Source organism: Erythranthe guttata, chromosome 12 (assembly GCF_056151865.1).
Source record: "Erythranthe guttata isolate IM_541 chromosome 12, IM_541, whole genome shotgun sequence".
Lineage (NCBI taxonomy): Eukaryota > Viridiplantae > Streptophyta > Magnoliopsida > Lamiales > Phrymaceae > Erythranthe > Erythranthe guttata.
In genome coordinates this window covers 3,546,372-3,560,006 of record NC_142544.1, presented here as the reverse complement: position 1 = coordinate 3,560,006, position 13,635 = coordinate 3,546,372, and the positions used below count along the sequence as shown (strand labels likewise).

Sequence of the window (13,635 nt, the reverse complement as noted above, 5' to 3'; positions counted from 1 at the left end):
AACCATCGAGGGTCACACTGCTCGTGCACATGAGATCTTTGAATAAACGGTCAAGGGTAAAATATGTTTATCTTTGCATGATTGGAAGTCAATATGATTGGGTCCAACATTCGTAATTTGGAATAATGAATGAGAATAAGAAAAGGAAAAGAATGGGCGAACATTGTAGTGAACTTTCTAAATCGGGAAGTTTCCAAATTTAGAAAGTGCACTGAATTAGGGTTTCCACTTTTGGAAAGTTGGAAATTGAGAGTTGGCACTCGTAATGACGAGGACATTATAATGATTCCGAAAATGTAATCGTTGCAATTTTCCGATCATTGAATTGAGAGAGACGACCAAGTAAAAGAACTAACGAACTTAAGCTGTTGGGCCCGGTCCAACTTAAGCTCGTTAGGGTTTTATGCAAGGCACTATAAATACTTGATTTATAGGCCTTGCACAAAAACACAAGACCTAACCCTAACCCTAGCCGTCCCCCTGCCGTTGACCGCCGGGTCTCCGGCGTTGACTTTTTTTTTTTATAATTTTGTTTTTTCTTAAAAAAAATATTTTAATTAATATAACTGTCTTGGCTGCTAAATTACTGTCCCCGGCAGTTATTTAACTGTCGGAGACAGTAATTTAACTGTTAATTAATTTTTTTTTCTTCAAAATTTTTTAAATTAATATTACTGTATTCGTTGCTAAATTACTGTCTCCAGCAGTTATTTAACTGTCAGGGATAGTAAATAACTGTTAATTGACTTTTTTATTCTTAAAAAAAATATGTTTAATTAATATCACTGTATTCGTTGCTAAATTACTCTCTCCAGCAGTTATTTAACTGTCGGAGACAGTAATTTAACAGTTAATTGACTTTTTTATTATTAAAAAAAATATTATTAATTAATATTACTATATTTGTTGCTAAATTACTGTCTCCAGCAGTTATTTAACTGTCGGAGACAGTAATTTAACTGTTAATTGACTTTTTTTTTCTTAAAAAAATTATTTTAATTAATATTACTGCCTTGGCTGCTAAATTACTGTCTCTAACAGTAATTTAACTGTCTTAGACAATAATATTAATAATATTATTGTTCGAGAAAATAATATTCATAATATTACTGTCCCAAACAGTAATATTACTGTCTGAGACAATAATTTAGTAGGCAAGACAGTAATATTAATTAAAGTATTTTTTTTCTAAGAAAAAAAACATTCAAAAAAAAAAGTCAACGCCGAAATCTGGCCGGAAAAAGAAATATTTCAGAAAAAAAATTATTTTATGAAAAAAAAAAAATTTGGGGGTTAATGTGAAATATTTGTTTAAATCTGGGGTCAATGTGCAATATTAAGGAAGTTAGAGCAAATGGGTGAAATTGATAAGAATTATATTACGGAGGGTATTTTAGACTAAAGACGTGGGGATGGGTTTAATTGAGAGACTTTTTTTTTTTTTTTGACTAAAATGGATTTAAGTTCCATGTGATGGGCCTTTTTGCCATTCGCCCTTTTTATTTACATGAAAATAACTGCAAAAAGATTATATTCCTGAACAATTTTTTTTTTTCTTTTTTTTTTTTTTGGTCGTACAACACATGCACTCGTGCACAGATAAAAGAAGCAACGGTTTACACGGAAGAAGCACACCTGGTCGAAAAACTAGAGTTGTTTCAAGAATCTGAAATTCCAGAGTAAGGAGTTACGTACCACCTCATCGGATACACATAGTTCGAAACCGGCGGCAATAGCAAAGGCAATCTTTCACCTCTCTTTAAAAGATCCGCCAAGTCGAACCTCTGCAACGTCAACACAGTCCTCGACTCCTCATATGCGAAACAAAGCAATCCATTCGAAAGAACGAACAACGAACCGAGTTCAGAACCAGGATATCTGAAACTATAACTAATAGCCGTAGCTTTTACGTATCTTTATTAATATATATATTATAGATAAATATTGTATTATTGGTATGTATATCTCCCAGTTCCCTTGTGTAAGGGGTTAGGTTTTTCACACATGTAATATATATATCACAATAAACGTGAGAGATATTATTTCTCTCTTCTCTCCAAAATATTCTCCTTCTATCATGGTATCGAGCCAAAAACCCTAAGCCTCCGTTTCTCTCCTTCTTCAAATTTTTTTTTTTCGTTTTGCCTTCTTCTCTTCATCCACCATGGCCAACGAAACACCAACACCGACCATGATTTCCAACCCTTTTCACCTTGCTCTTGCTATATCTAACATCAAAGCTCTTATTCCTGTAACCATGGATATTAAAAATCCGAACTATCAAAAGTGGAGCCATTTCTTCATCATCACCGCAGGCCGCTTCTGCCTCACCGATCTGCTTCTCGGAAATAAAAAGCCCGACAACATCTCCGCCGATGAATGGCAACGCGCAGATTACCTCCTCTAGTCTTGGATCTATGGCACCATAACCGAGGACCTCTCAAGCATGGTTCTCTCCAAAACCCCAATGGCTCATGATCTGTGGAAGGCCCTCGCCTCTCTCTTTACAGACAACGAAGACTATCGGGCCATCCAACTCAAAGAACAGTTCAAGTCCCTCAAGAAAGGATCTCTTTCGATCCATGATTATTGTCAACTTCTCAAAACCACTGCCGACAACTTGGCAGACGTCGGCAACCCCGTTTTAGACAAGCAACTCGTCCTCCAAACCCTCCACGGTCTACCAAAACATTACGGGACCATTGTCAATCTAATCTCCTTCCAAACTCCGTTGCCATCTTTTTTCCAAACACGTTCCCTACTCAAGATGGAAGAACATCGCATTGTTGAACCGGAGCAGACCCCTACTGTTCTCTACGCATCTCGGCCCAACAGTTCCAACAGTTGGCCGAACAGTTCCAACAGTTGGCCCAACAATCCCAGTAATTATCGAGGTGGTGGTTCTTGGCGCAATCAGCGAGGTGGCGGTCGCACAAACCGTCGTGGTGGTCGTGGTCAGTCACGACATCCGATGCAACACTACGGTTACAATCAATTTCATAACCAATCGCAACCTTGGCGGGCCCCTTATACGCCTCAGACATCTTCATCGATTCTTGGACCCCCCCAAGCTCTCCTGGTCCTTATCATGCTCCTACAACTCATGCTTATTTCGTTGGACAGCAAGATCCGACACCTGGCCCCTCCTCCACTGCCTACAATTATCCTCCTCAACAGCACGTGAACTGTTCCAACAGTTCATCGAACAGCGGTCCCCTACAGCCAACAGATCTTGCCACTCATCTCAACACGTTGACTCTTCAGTCATCGAGCGAACCTCAGTGGTTTATGGACACGGGCGCCTCATCTCACATGGCACCTCACTCAGGTAATTTCCATTTTATTTTTAATCCTAGTAATGATTTTCCCCAAGCATGTCATCGTTGGTAATGGCTCCACCGTTCATATCCTTAAAGTTGGCCACACCATCCTACCCTCTACCCCGTTTCGTCTAACCAATGTCCATGTTACTCCCCACATCATTAAGAACCTTGTGTCTGTCCGAAAATTCACTAGAGATAATTCATGTTCCGTTGAATTTGACCCTTATGGCTTTTCTGTGAAGGACCTTCGGACCAGAGCAGTCATCCTCAGGTGTAATAGCTCCGGTGATTTATACCCTATTGGCGCCCCTTCTCCCAGCCCAACCGCAGCCGCCCTCCTTGCTCACACCACACCTGTCTCTTCTACTACATGGCATCGTCGTCTCGGTCACCCGGGAAACCCTGTCATGTCTCGTCTTTTTTCTTCCAATTTCATTTCTAGTACCAAAGACCCACGGGAGTCTCTTTGTAATGCTTGTCAATTAGGCAAACATTATCGCTTACCTTTCTTTACTAGTCATTCTATTACCGTTGCACCTTTTGAAATTATTCATGCTGATTTATGGACCTCTCCTATTTCTAGTATTTCTGGTTTCAAATATTACCTCGTGTTAATAGATGATTTCACCCACTATACATGGACTTTCCCACTACACTATATATCTGATGTTTTTTCACTGTTCCAACAGTTTCACAAACTTATACAAACCCAATTTCAGCACCCCATTAAAGCTTTACAATGCGATAATGGACGTGAATTAAAAAACACCGATTTTCAAACATACTTTGCCAAACACGGTATCTTACACCGTTTCTCATGTCCCCACTCTTCACCTCAAAACGGACATGCCGAACGCATGATCCGCACCATCACAAACATGATCCGCTCACTTCTCTTTTAAGTTTCCCTTCCCCCCACCTATTGGGTTGAAGCCCTTCATATGGCCACACATCTCATCAACATCCTCCCTACCAAATTCACACAAAATCGCACGCCCCATGAATCCCTATACAAATCAAAACCCACCTACTCTCACCTTCGTGTCTTCGGTTGCCTCTGTTATCCTAATTTAACCGCCACCACCCCTCACAAACCCGCCCCTCGCTCTACTCCTTGTGTCTACCTTGGTCACCCCTCATCGCACAAAGGCTATCGTTGCCTCGATCGGTCAACCGGTCGAATCATTATCTCCCGTCATGTGATCTTTGATGAAAGTCGTTTTCCATTTGATGAATCCACCGACTCATCCCACAACTCCCCCACCTCTAATATGACCGAACCCCTGCACCCACTTCTCTTCCTTCCTCAGCCTACACAAGTCCAACCCACTGTCTCACACAACTGTCCCAACAGTTCGTCTAACAACACTACAGAACCACCTACTGTCCCATCTAACTGTCCCAACAGTTCGTCCGACAGTCCTCCCTCAACTACACCCATGCCCCTCCACCCGACTGCACCTCCACACCCAGCAGAACCACAGCCTCCCCCTCTCGCTTCCTCACCCCCACCCAACCATCCTATGTTGACCTAATCCCCTTTTCTCTTACCGTGTCTACCTAATCCCCAACTCCCACTACATATCGACATGCCCTCCTTGATCCAAACTGGCGTATGGCCATGCTTGAGGAATATACTGCTTTGATTAAAAATAACACATGGGATATTGTGCCCCGCCCCCCTTCTACTAATGTTATCAGTGGCAAGTGGTTATATAAGCAGAAATTGAAGGTTGATGGTTCATTGGAACGGTATAAAGCACGATGGGTTGTTCGCGGTTTTGATCAACACCCTGGTATTGATTTCGATGAAACATTCAGTCCGGTGGTCAAACCAGCAACTGTTCGGACAGTTCTCAGCATTGCCACTCACTCTTGGCCGGTCCATCAACTCGACGTTAAGAATGCATTCCTCCACGGCAATCTCTTTGAAACAGTGTACTGCGAACAACCACCGGGCTTTGTCGACCCTACTCGTCCCACTCATGTATGTCGTCTTCGAAAGGCTCTTTATGGTCTCAAGCAGGCACCACGTGCGTGGTACAAGAGATTTGCCGGCTACATTACCTCTCTTGGATTTATCGAATGCAAATCGGACACCTCCCTTTTTGTGTATCGCACTGGATCTACAGTTGCTTACCTCCTCCTGTACGTTGACGACATAGTTCTGACAGCTTCCAGTGCAGCCACTCTTCAGTCCATCATTACCAAACTCCACCAAGAATTTGCTATGAAGGACCTCGGCCCCCTACACTACTTCATTGGCATATCTGTTACACGCTCGTCCGAAGGGATGGTCCTCTCTCAACGTAAATATGTCGAGGAGATCCTTGAACGTGCTAAGATGACTTCATGCAATCCGTGCCTCACTCCAGCGGATACAAAAACAAAGCTTTCTGCCAACTCTGGCCCCTCTATCGCCGACCCTTCACTCTACCGAAGCCTTGCCGGCGCTCTTCAATATCTCACTTTCACACGGCCAGACATCTCTTATGCCGTGCAACAAATTTGTCTTTTCATGCATGATCCAAAGGAGGCTCACATGGCAGCCCTCAAAAGAATCTTGCGATATCTTCGCGGCACTCTTGACTACACGCTTCACTTCTACCGCTCTAGAGACATGTCTCTCACTGCGTACTCTGATGCCGATTGGGGTGGATGCCCTGACACTCGCCGATCCACTTCGGGTTATTGTGTCTTTCTAGGCGACAACCTTATCTCCTGGTCCTCTAAACGGCAAGTGACAATTTCTCGCTCAAGTGCGGAGGCCGAATACCGGGCTGTAGCTAATGTCGTTGCTGAAACGACATGGGTGCGTAACCTCCTGACCAAACTACTCTGTCCACCGACGATCGTCAATATCAGGGTTGTCTATCTGTCCAGCAACCCGGTCCAACATGCGCGTACCAAACACGTGGAACTTGACATACACTTTGTTAGGGACAAAGTCGCCTTGGGATACGTCCGTGTCCTCCACGTCCCGTCCACACATCAGTTCGCTGACGTCTTCACCAAAGGACTTTCGGCCCCTCTCTTTTGAGAATTCGTCTCCAGTCTGCACGTTCGCCCATCTCCCGTTTCGACTGCGGGGGTATAATAGCAGTATCTTTTATGTATCTTTATTAATATATATATTATAGATAAATATTGTATTATTGGTATGTATATCTCCTAGTTCCCTTGTGTAAAGAGTTAGGGTTTTCACACATGTAATATATATATCACAATAAACGTGAGAGATATTATTTCTCTCTTCTCTCCAAATATTCTCCTTCTATCAATAACCACTTGCAATACTTTCTCCCCCGAATGAATCGATAAAATCGGAGTCTTCAGCGCCATAACTCGGGAACGATTCCAAGGCTGGTTCATCTACATTCGCTGTAAACATAGCTGAGCCGTTAGGATGCTCAACGTACGACGTACCTTCTAGTATCTTTGTACCAATCATAAGTTTCTTCCCCATTTGGTCACTTCGTAAGAGATCGAAATCAAGAAAAGGGCCTCTCCGGCTTTTTCTTCAGACACCCTCGTCGGAGGCCAACCGTAAGCCCCTCCCCATAAACCAGCATACTTGTGACATTCGTCGGGAGGCTCCATAGGCATCTTATAGAGAATAGATTGATCTTCGTCCATATGGGGCCACGCCATATGAAAACTTAATTACATAGTTGCAGCTCGTAAACACAACCCAACCCTATCGCTCGATCGAATAAATTGATGGAGTGTACTCTGATTTTCTTGACTGCCATCTGTTGAGCTCGATTTCCTTAGTATCTGTTCGATCACCTGATCCCCGTCACCTGCCTCACTTGATCCGAATTCTGTGGGATTCGACATACGCTCGTACATTTGTAAAAGCAACAATCTCCTTTCGTGTAAGACTGTAAAATCTTGTTGAGAATCAACCTCGTCGGTTCTCAAGGGAGGAAATAATATCGCGGTCGCTGTATCTGGAAAAATACCGCGGACTTGTCTAGTGACAAAATCGAGGAGCATCTCTCTGTCATCAGATTCCAAACGGCTAAAAGGAATTTCAGTCCCCTTATCTATTTCATCTCGTTGATGCAGAGCCTCCACCTCAAGCAAAAGCACATTACAATTTCTATTGACTGATTTAAACAATCCGGGGTAAACATAATCTGCTCCTTGCTCCCTCCCGTGTGAAAAGAACGCTGTCGAGCCATCGGATTTGCAGAGGATTTCGAAGACAGACGTCCACAAAAGAGGACCGTCTTCAAGGCCTAAAGGACCGATCGTTTGCGGGATTATCCTGCATCCAACAACTGATAAAAAACCAGGCATAACATATACTACATTGCCGAGCTCAGGGTTCTGGTGAACCCAAATGCCGATCAACGGATGAATACTCACCAAGAACCGACAGAAAACATATCATCAGGCAAAGCTAAAAGCAAGCTTGATCCACAAAGATCAGACGACATAATGGACTACTTAGTCGAGAATAAACGAAATCTTTTTTTATGAGGTAAACAGATTCAATCTTACAAAAAAACAGTTATTCGTACGGCGGTGAAAGATCACAAACTGAAACTACACCTCGATTCAATCAATTATTGCACTGAATACCAAAAAGGGTATAAATTCCTCTCAAGAACCCGTTCTCTATTCAAGAATCGGAAACAAAATAGAAAATAAAATATAACCTGACCTGGAAGCAATAGCCATGCATCAGATTCTCACAGAAACAATTGACATGGAAATTTACACAAGTACATGTAGCAAAACTGCTGTCAGCCTTGAATGAGAGAAGGTAATACAGGGGATTGACTTTGTTATTTGAAACTAATTAAACTTAGTGGGATCAGAGTAACCCACCCACGGAAGGAACATAATTGGTCAAACTTCCGTTTACTATGTCAAAAGTCAACCATAATGGATTGCTTGAAGGATTCAAATTTCAACTACTACTTGTTACAATTTTCAAATATGATCTTTCTATTGAGAGAAAAACATGTGAGAAAATGTATGCAAACAACATCTCGATCCAGAAATCGAACTAAAATTGTCAAACTTCATTCGTAAGATTTGAGATTGAAATTTGAAAGTGTCCAATTTGGACTAAGAACGAAAAAAGAACGAGAATGGTCTAATCAGCTCATTCTTGGTGTCGAATAAACAAAGTAATGGCTACATAATTTTCAATTTTCTACATCTTAAATTGCAGATTGAAGCAGAAAAAAAAAAATCATTTATATTTCACAAAGATTGGCGAAAAATACATTACTAACCAAACTTACCGTTCCTCAAATTAATCAATCTTTTCAGCATCAAATTTGTCTATACACATCAGATGCATTTTACCAAAACTCAATCGCCATATCATATTCAGTACAGTCGAAGAATATATGGATCCTCTTGCATCAATGAGAAACTTCTTTATTTGCCAACACCACAAAAAAGAATTAAATAACGCGGGACTAACCAAAGCTCAATGTCATTGGAACCAAACAAACACCAGCACACACAGTCTTAATAGATCGTTTTGCCTGTCACATATAAACACGCATTACCATCAATGACGATTTTCCAAAGATAAATTTGGGAAAATTCATAATGCACGAAAATATAATAATATTCTGGATTTCTTACAACAAATGAAGATCTTCAAAATTTCTAATTTTAACTAATTCCAGACTAGTTAAGGGTTACTGCATTCAACGTCAACGATTAAAGTGAACCTACTTACAAAGTTCTCAATCATATGGAATTAAGGAAGAAACTGGAAGAACAACATTTTATAACTAATAACGGATTTGGAAGAGAATGCTATTAGATTTTCAGTCGCAAAATGTTTGAAATGCTGCACACTACACAAGCATGAAGACGTCAAATACAAAGTGTTTCAAACATTTCTAAACCCGATCCCCGTGAATTCCACCAAGAATTATGGAACGCCTCCAAGATGTCACCTTGTATTCCTCTTTTTTCATAGTCTATAGCAAAACGGAATTTAAAAATTTACAAATTATCCTGACAATATCGCACAGGACAATAATTATTTGCACATGAAAAATTAAACATGTAAAATATTACAACTTCAAACCAGAAAAATAACAGCACCCAACAAGTATTATTTGCACAATTCCATTATGCACATCTTGCGATACAATTACGAATTGTACAATTACTCCTATTCCACATCTTGCGGTCTTTAAGTTTTCAATACATTATCCACAACCATTAGTTCAAATATTTTTTTACCTTTCCGATTAGGTGCATAGATAAAAGAAGCAATGGCTTACAGAAAAGCATACCTTGCAGAAAACAGAGTTGTTTCAAGAATCTAAAAACTCAGTGTAAGGATTCGTGTACATCCTTGATGGATACACAAAGTTGGAAGTTGGCGGCAGAGGAGGCACTCTTTTACCTCTCCTTAAAAGATCCGCTAAGTCGAACCTCTGTAAGGTCAAAACATCCCTCGACTCCTCGTATATGAAAACAAGCAATCCATTTGGAAGAACAAAAAGTGAACCAGGTTTAGAACCAGGATATCTGAAACCATAACCACTCGCAATACCTACTCCCCTGAAGGAATCAATAGGATCGGAGTCTCCATCACTGTCACACGGGAATGATTCCAAGGCGGGTTGACATATATTCATTGTAAACATAGCTGAGCCATTAGGACGCGCAACATAAGATGAACCTTCTAATATCTTGGTAGCAATCATACATTGTTTCCCTTCGAGCACTTCATAAGAGATCAAAATCAAGAAGAGGGCCTCTCCAGATTTTTCTTCAGATAGTCTTCTCGGAGGCCAACCATAAGTCCCTCCCCATAAACCAGCATACTCGTGCCATTCCTTGAGAGGCTCAGTAGGCAACTTATAGAGAATAGATTGACGTTCGTCCATATAAGGCCACGCTTTATAATAATCCAATTCCATAGTAGCAGCTCGTAAAGACAATTCGTCCCTATCCCCTGATCGAAGAATTTCATGAAGTGTACTCTGATTTTCTTGACCGCCATTTGTTGAGCTCGATTTTCTTAGTATCTGTGTGATCACCTGATCCCCAACACCTGCATCACTTGATCCGAACTCTGTGGGATTCAAAGCACGCTCATGCATTTGTAAAAGCAACAATCTCCTTTCATGTAAGACTATAAAATCTTGTCGAGAACCAACCTCGTCGTTTCTCATGGGAGGAAATAATATCGCGTTCGCTGTATACGGAACGAAATCTCGGACTTGTCTAGGTCTAGGGACAAGATCGAGGAGCCTCTCTCTATCATTAGCTACCATTTGGCTAAAAGAAATTTCAGTCCCTTTTTGTTTGACCATTCCTTGTGATATTTCATGATCAGAGCTCGTATTTCCTCCATCCAGTTGATGCAGAGGCTCCACCTCAAGCAAAAGCACATTACAATTTCTATCGACTGATTTAAGCAATCCTGGGTAAATATAATCAATTCCTCGCTCCCTCCCGTGTAAAAGGAATGCTGTGGTGCCGTCGGATTTGCACATAATTTCAAATACAGGTGCCCATAAAATAGGGCCGTCTTCAAGGCCTGAAGGACCTATCTCTTGCGGGATTATCCGGCATCCAACAACTGATAAAAAACCAGGCATAGCATATACTACATTGCCGACCTCAGGGTTTCTGTGAACCCAAATGCCCATCAATGGTTGAATATTCACCAAGAACCGACAGAGGGCCTTGTAAGAAAGAACTCCCTTTCTCCATTCGATAAGGGTGCTAAAAGGGAGTAGACCCAGTTTATCACATTGGGAAACCCATACTTTGTCGGATGACACAGCAGCATTGAGACCTGGACAACTGATACCAAGACTACACACATCCCTCGGAGAGAGGGAACTCGTTATTACAGAAAAAATTTCATCAGGCAAAGCCAAAATCAAGCTTGATCCACAAAGATCAGACGACATAATAGACTACTATAACCGAAATCCTTTTTTTTCTTTTCTTTATTGAATAGGTAAAGAGATTCAATCTTACACACGAATTGCTATTCCTATACCTCGATCCAATGAATTATTGCACTGCACACGAAAAATGACATTATTCATTTTAAGAACCCATTCTTTATTCAAAATCAAGAATCAGAAACAAAATAGAAAATCAAATGTAACCTGATTTGGAAGCAATTAGGCATGCATCAGATTCTCACATTAAACAATTGACAAGAATTCAAGCTGCTAGTTATCACAAGATTTAAAATGTTAACACAAGTACATGAAGCAGAAACTGATGAGAGCCTTGGATGGGAGAAAGTAATATAGGGGATTGACTTGATTATTAAAAATTGACTTGGTTATTTTAACCTAATTAAACCTAGTAGTGTCACCCTATGAAGCAACAGACTTGATCAAGCTTTTGTTTACACATTGTCGAAAGTCAACTGTTGATTGCGATGATTTGCTTACAGATTACAGGTTCAACATAATTATCAGAAATGTACTTTTTTTTAAGCAAATCAAACTTCAATATGACAATAAACACACAAATTAACTTCGATTCTTACCACCGGATAAGCTAATCGTGGATGAAAGTGTGGTCTCCGCAGCGGATTACATGACAGTCGATTAACCCTAGTTCCACCGCCGCCGCCGCCGCCGCCGACGATGAACAAATGGTGGAATTGACGGCCAGGAAATGATTCGTTTTGCTAGAACCATTCTCTGAAAGGGCTTGTGGATTCGTTTGCCGATTTGTTGCTGCGATGGAAAGCGCGCCAATTCTCCTTGATTTGTATTTCGAAAGGGTTTATTTGTAATGGGGATTTGTGATTGAAGCGGGTGACAGAATTCTGTGTGTATGGTTTTACAAAGGCGGCGACTATATGCAATCCAAAAATTACTTAGGAGAAGACCAAATTTAATTTTTCATCAAATAAATTACTAAAAGATTATTCTATCCTTAATAAAATACAAAATCCACAATTATAAAATTCTACAACTTTCTTTGTGCAAGATCACACAAGCAAAACCCATTTCGTCTTCCTCACAAATCCATTTCACACAAATTCTTCAAAAAAAAAATTCTTCATCTTCTCCAAAAATCCTCAACACCCAAAACCATCAAATCTTACTAAAACATGCAAATGATAACATTATGGAGTCACGAGACATCAATATGGAGAATTCTATAGAAAAACAAACTATGAATGAATGTATTTTTATAGTTAGGTGATCGGTTTTTAAGTTTTCAAAAAGAAAATTTGCATAGTCAAAATTCGACATTGACATGTCGAATTTTGTCACAAAATTCGACATTTAGATGTTGATTTTTTAGCAAAAAATCGACATCAACTCTAGATGTCGAATTTTGTGATTTTTCGCTAAAAAATTAACATCTAGATTTTTGTCAAAAAATCAACATGTACAGGTCGAATTTTCTTCTTCTTCTTCTTCTTCTTCTTCTTCTTCTTCCTCTTTCCTCCTTCCTCCATATTCTTCTTCTCTTCCTTTTCAAGCACCCGCGGTTGGGCGGCGGCAATTCTTCGGCGGCGGATGGGCGGCGAAAATTCCTCGGCAGCGGATGGGCAGCGACAATTCTTCTCGTCTTGTGTTCTTCTCTTCTTCCCCTCCAACATCCCTCTCTATCGTTTTTCAATTTCTCCTTTATTTTTTTATTTATTTTTTCCCTTTTTTTTTTCTTTTTGGTCTTGCAATAGTAATTATGTCTTATTTGAATGGATAGTATCAAAATCAATATTGGGGTTATATTTGTAATTTTCAGTCTTGCTCTTAGTAAGTTTATTTATATTTTGGTCTTGCATCAAGTAAGGTCTTGCACTTAATAATTTTAGTTTTGCATATATTCGTTGCCAAAAGAAATAGAAAATCTTTTAGAATGACCGAAAAAAATCCCACACTTTTTGATAGAAAGAAATAGAAAAAGAAAATCTTTTAGAATGAACGATAGAAAGAAAAAGAAACACTTAAGAAAAAGAAATTCTTTTAGAATGAACGATAGAAAGAAACAGAAAAAAGGAAATCTTTTAGAATGAACGAAAAAAATCCGATGATATAATTCTGTCTCGTATTGCTAATCGATTAACTTCTTCATTCTTCGACTAACTTCTTCATTCTTCGACTGGTCGGATGTTCGAAACCGCAATTGCCATAACAACCTTATTTGAATGGGATATATATATATATATATATATATATATATATATATATATATATATATATATATATATATATATATATATATATATATATATAGTAGAATAAAATTACGAAACAATCTCTAATGTTTTGATAATTGCAAACATACCTCTCAACTATAGATTTTCTTATATATTCATCAAATTTAGTAG

At 39.8% G+C, this 13,635-nt stretch overlaps 1 protein-coding gene and 1 pseudogene across 2 annotated transcripts; both read right to left on the bottom strand.

Moving 5' to 3' along the window:
• Positions 1 to 1,355: 1,355 nt before the first annotated feature.
• Positions 1,356 to 7,718, bottom strand: LOC148766249 (F-box protein At5g39450 pseudogene; annotated as a pseudogene).
• A 696-nt stretch (positions 7,719 to 8,414) lies between these two features.
• LOC105971590 (F-box protein At5g39450) lies at positions 8,415 to 12,123 on the bottom strand. 2 transcript variants are annotated; one of them, XM_088826902.1, is made up of 3 exons: positions 11,833 to 12,123; positions 9,602 to 11,350; positions 8,415 to 8,833 (listed from the first exon to the last, which is right to left on the bottom strand). In XM_088826902.1, exon 2 carries the CDS (start codon positions 11,234 to 11,236, stop codon positions 9,623 to 9,625), a length of 1,614 nt encoding a protein of 537 aa, XP_088683028.1. In that variant the 5' UTR covers positions 11,237 to 11,350; positions 11,833 to 12,123; the 3' UTR covers positions 8,415 to 8,833; positions 9,602 to 9,622. The 2 variants fall into 2 exon arrangements, with proteins under 2 accessions (XP_088683028.1, XP_088683027.1); XM_088826901.1 differs by having other exon boundaries at positions 9,602 to 12,099.
• Positions 12,124 to 13,635: the final 1,512 nt, after the last annotated feature.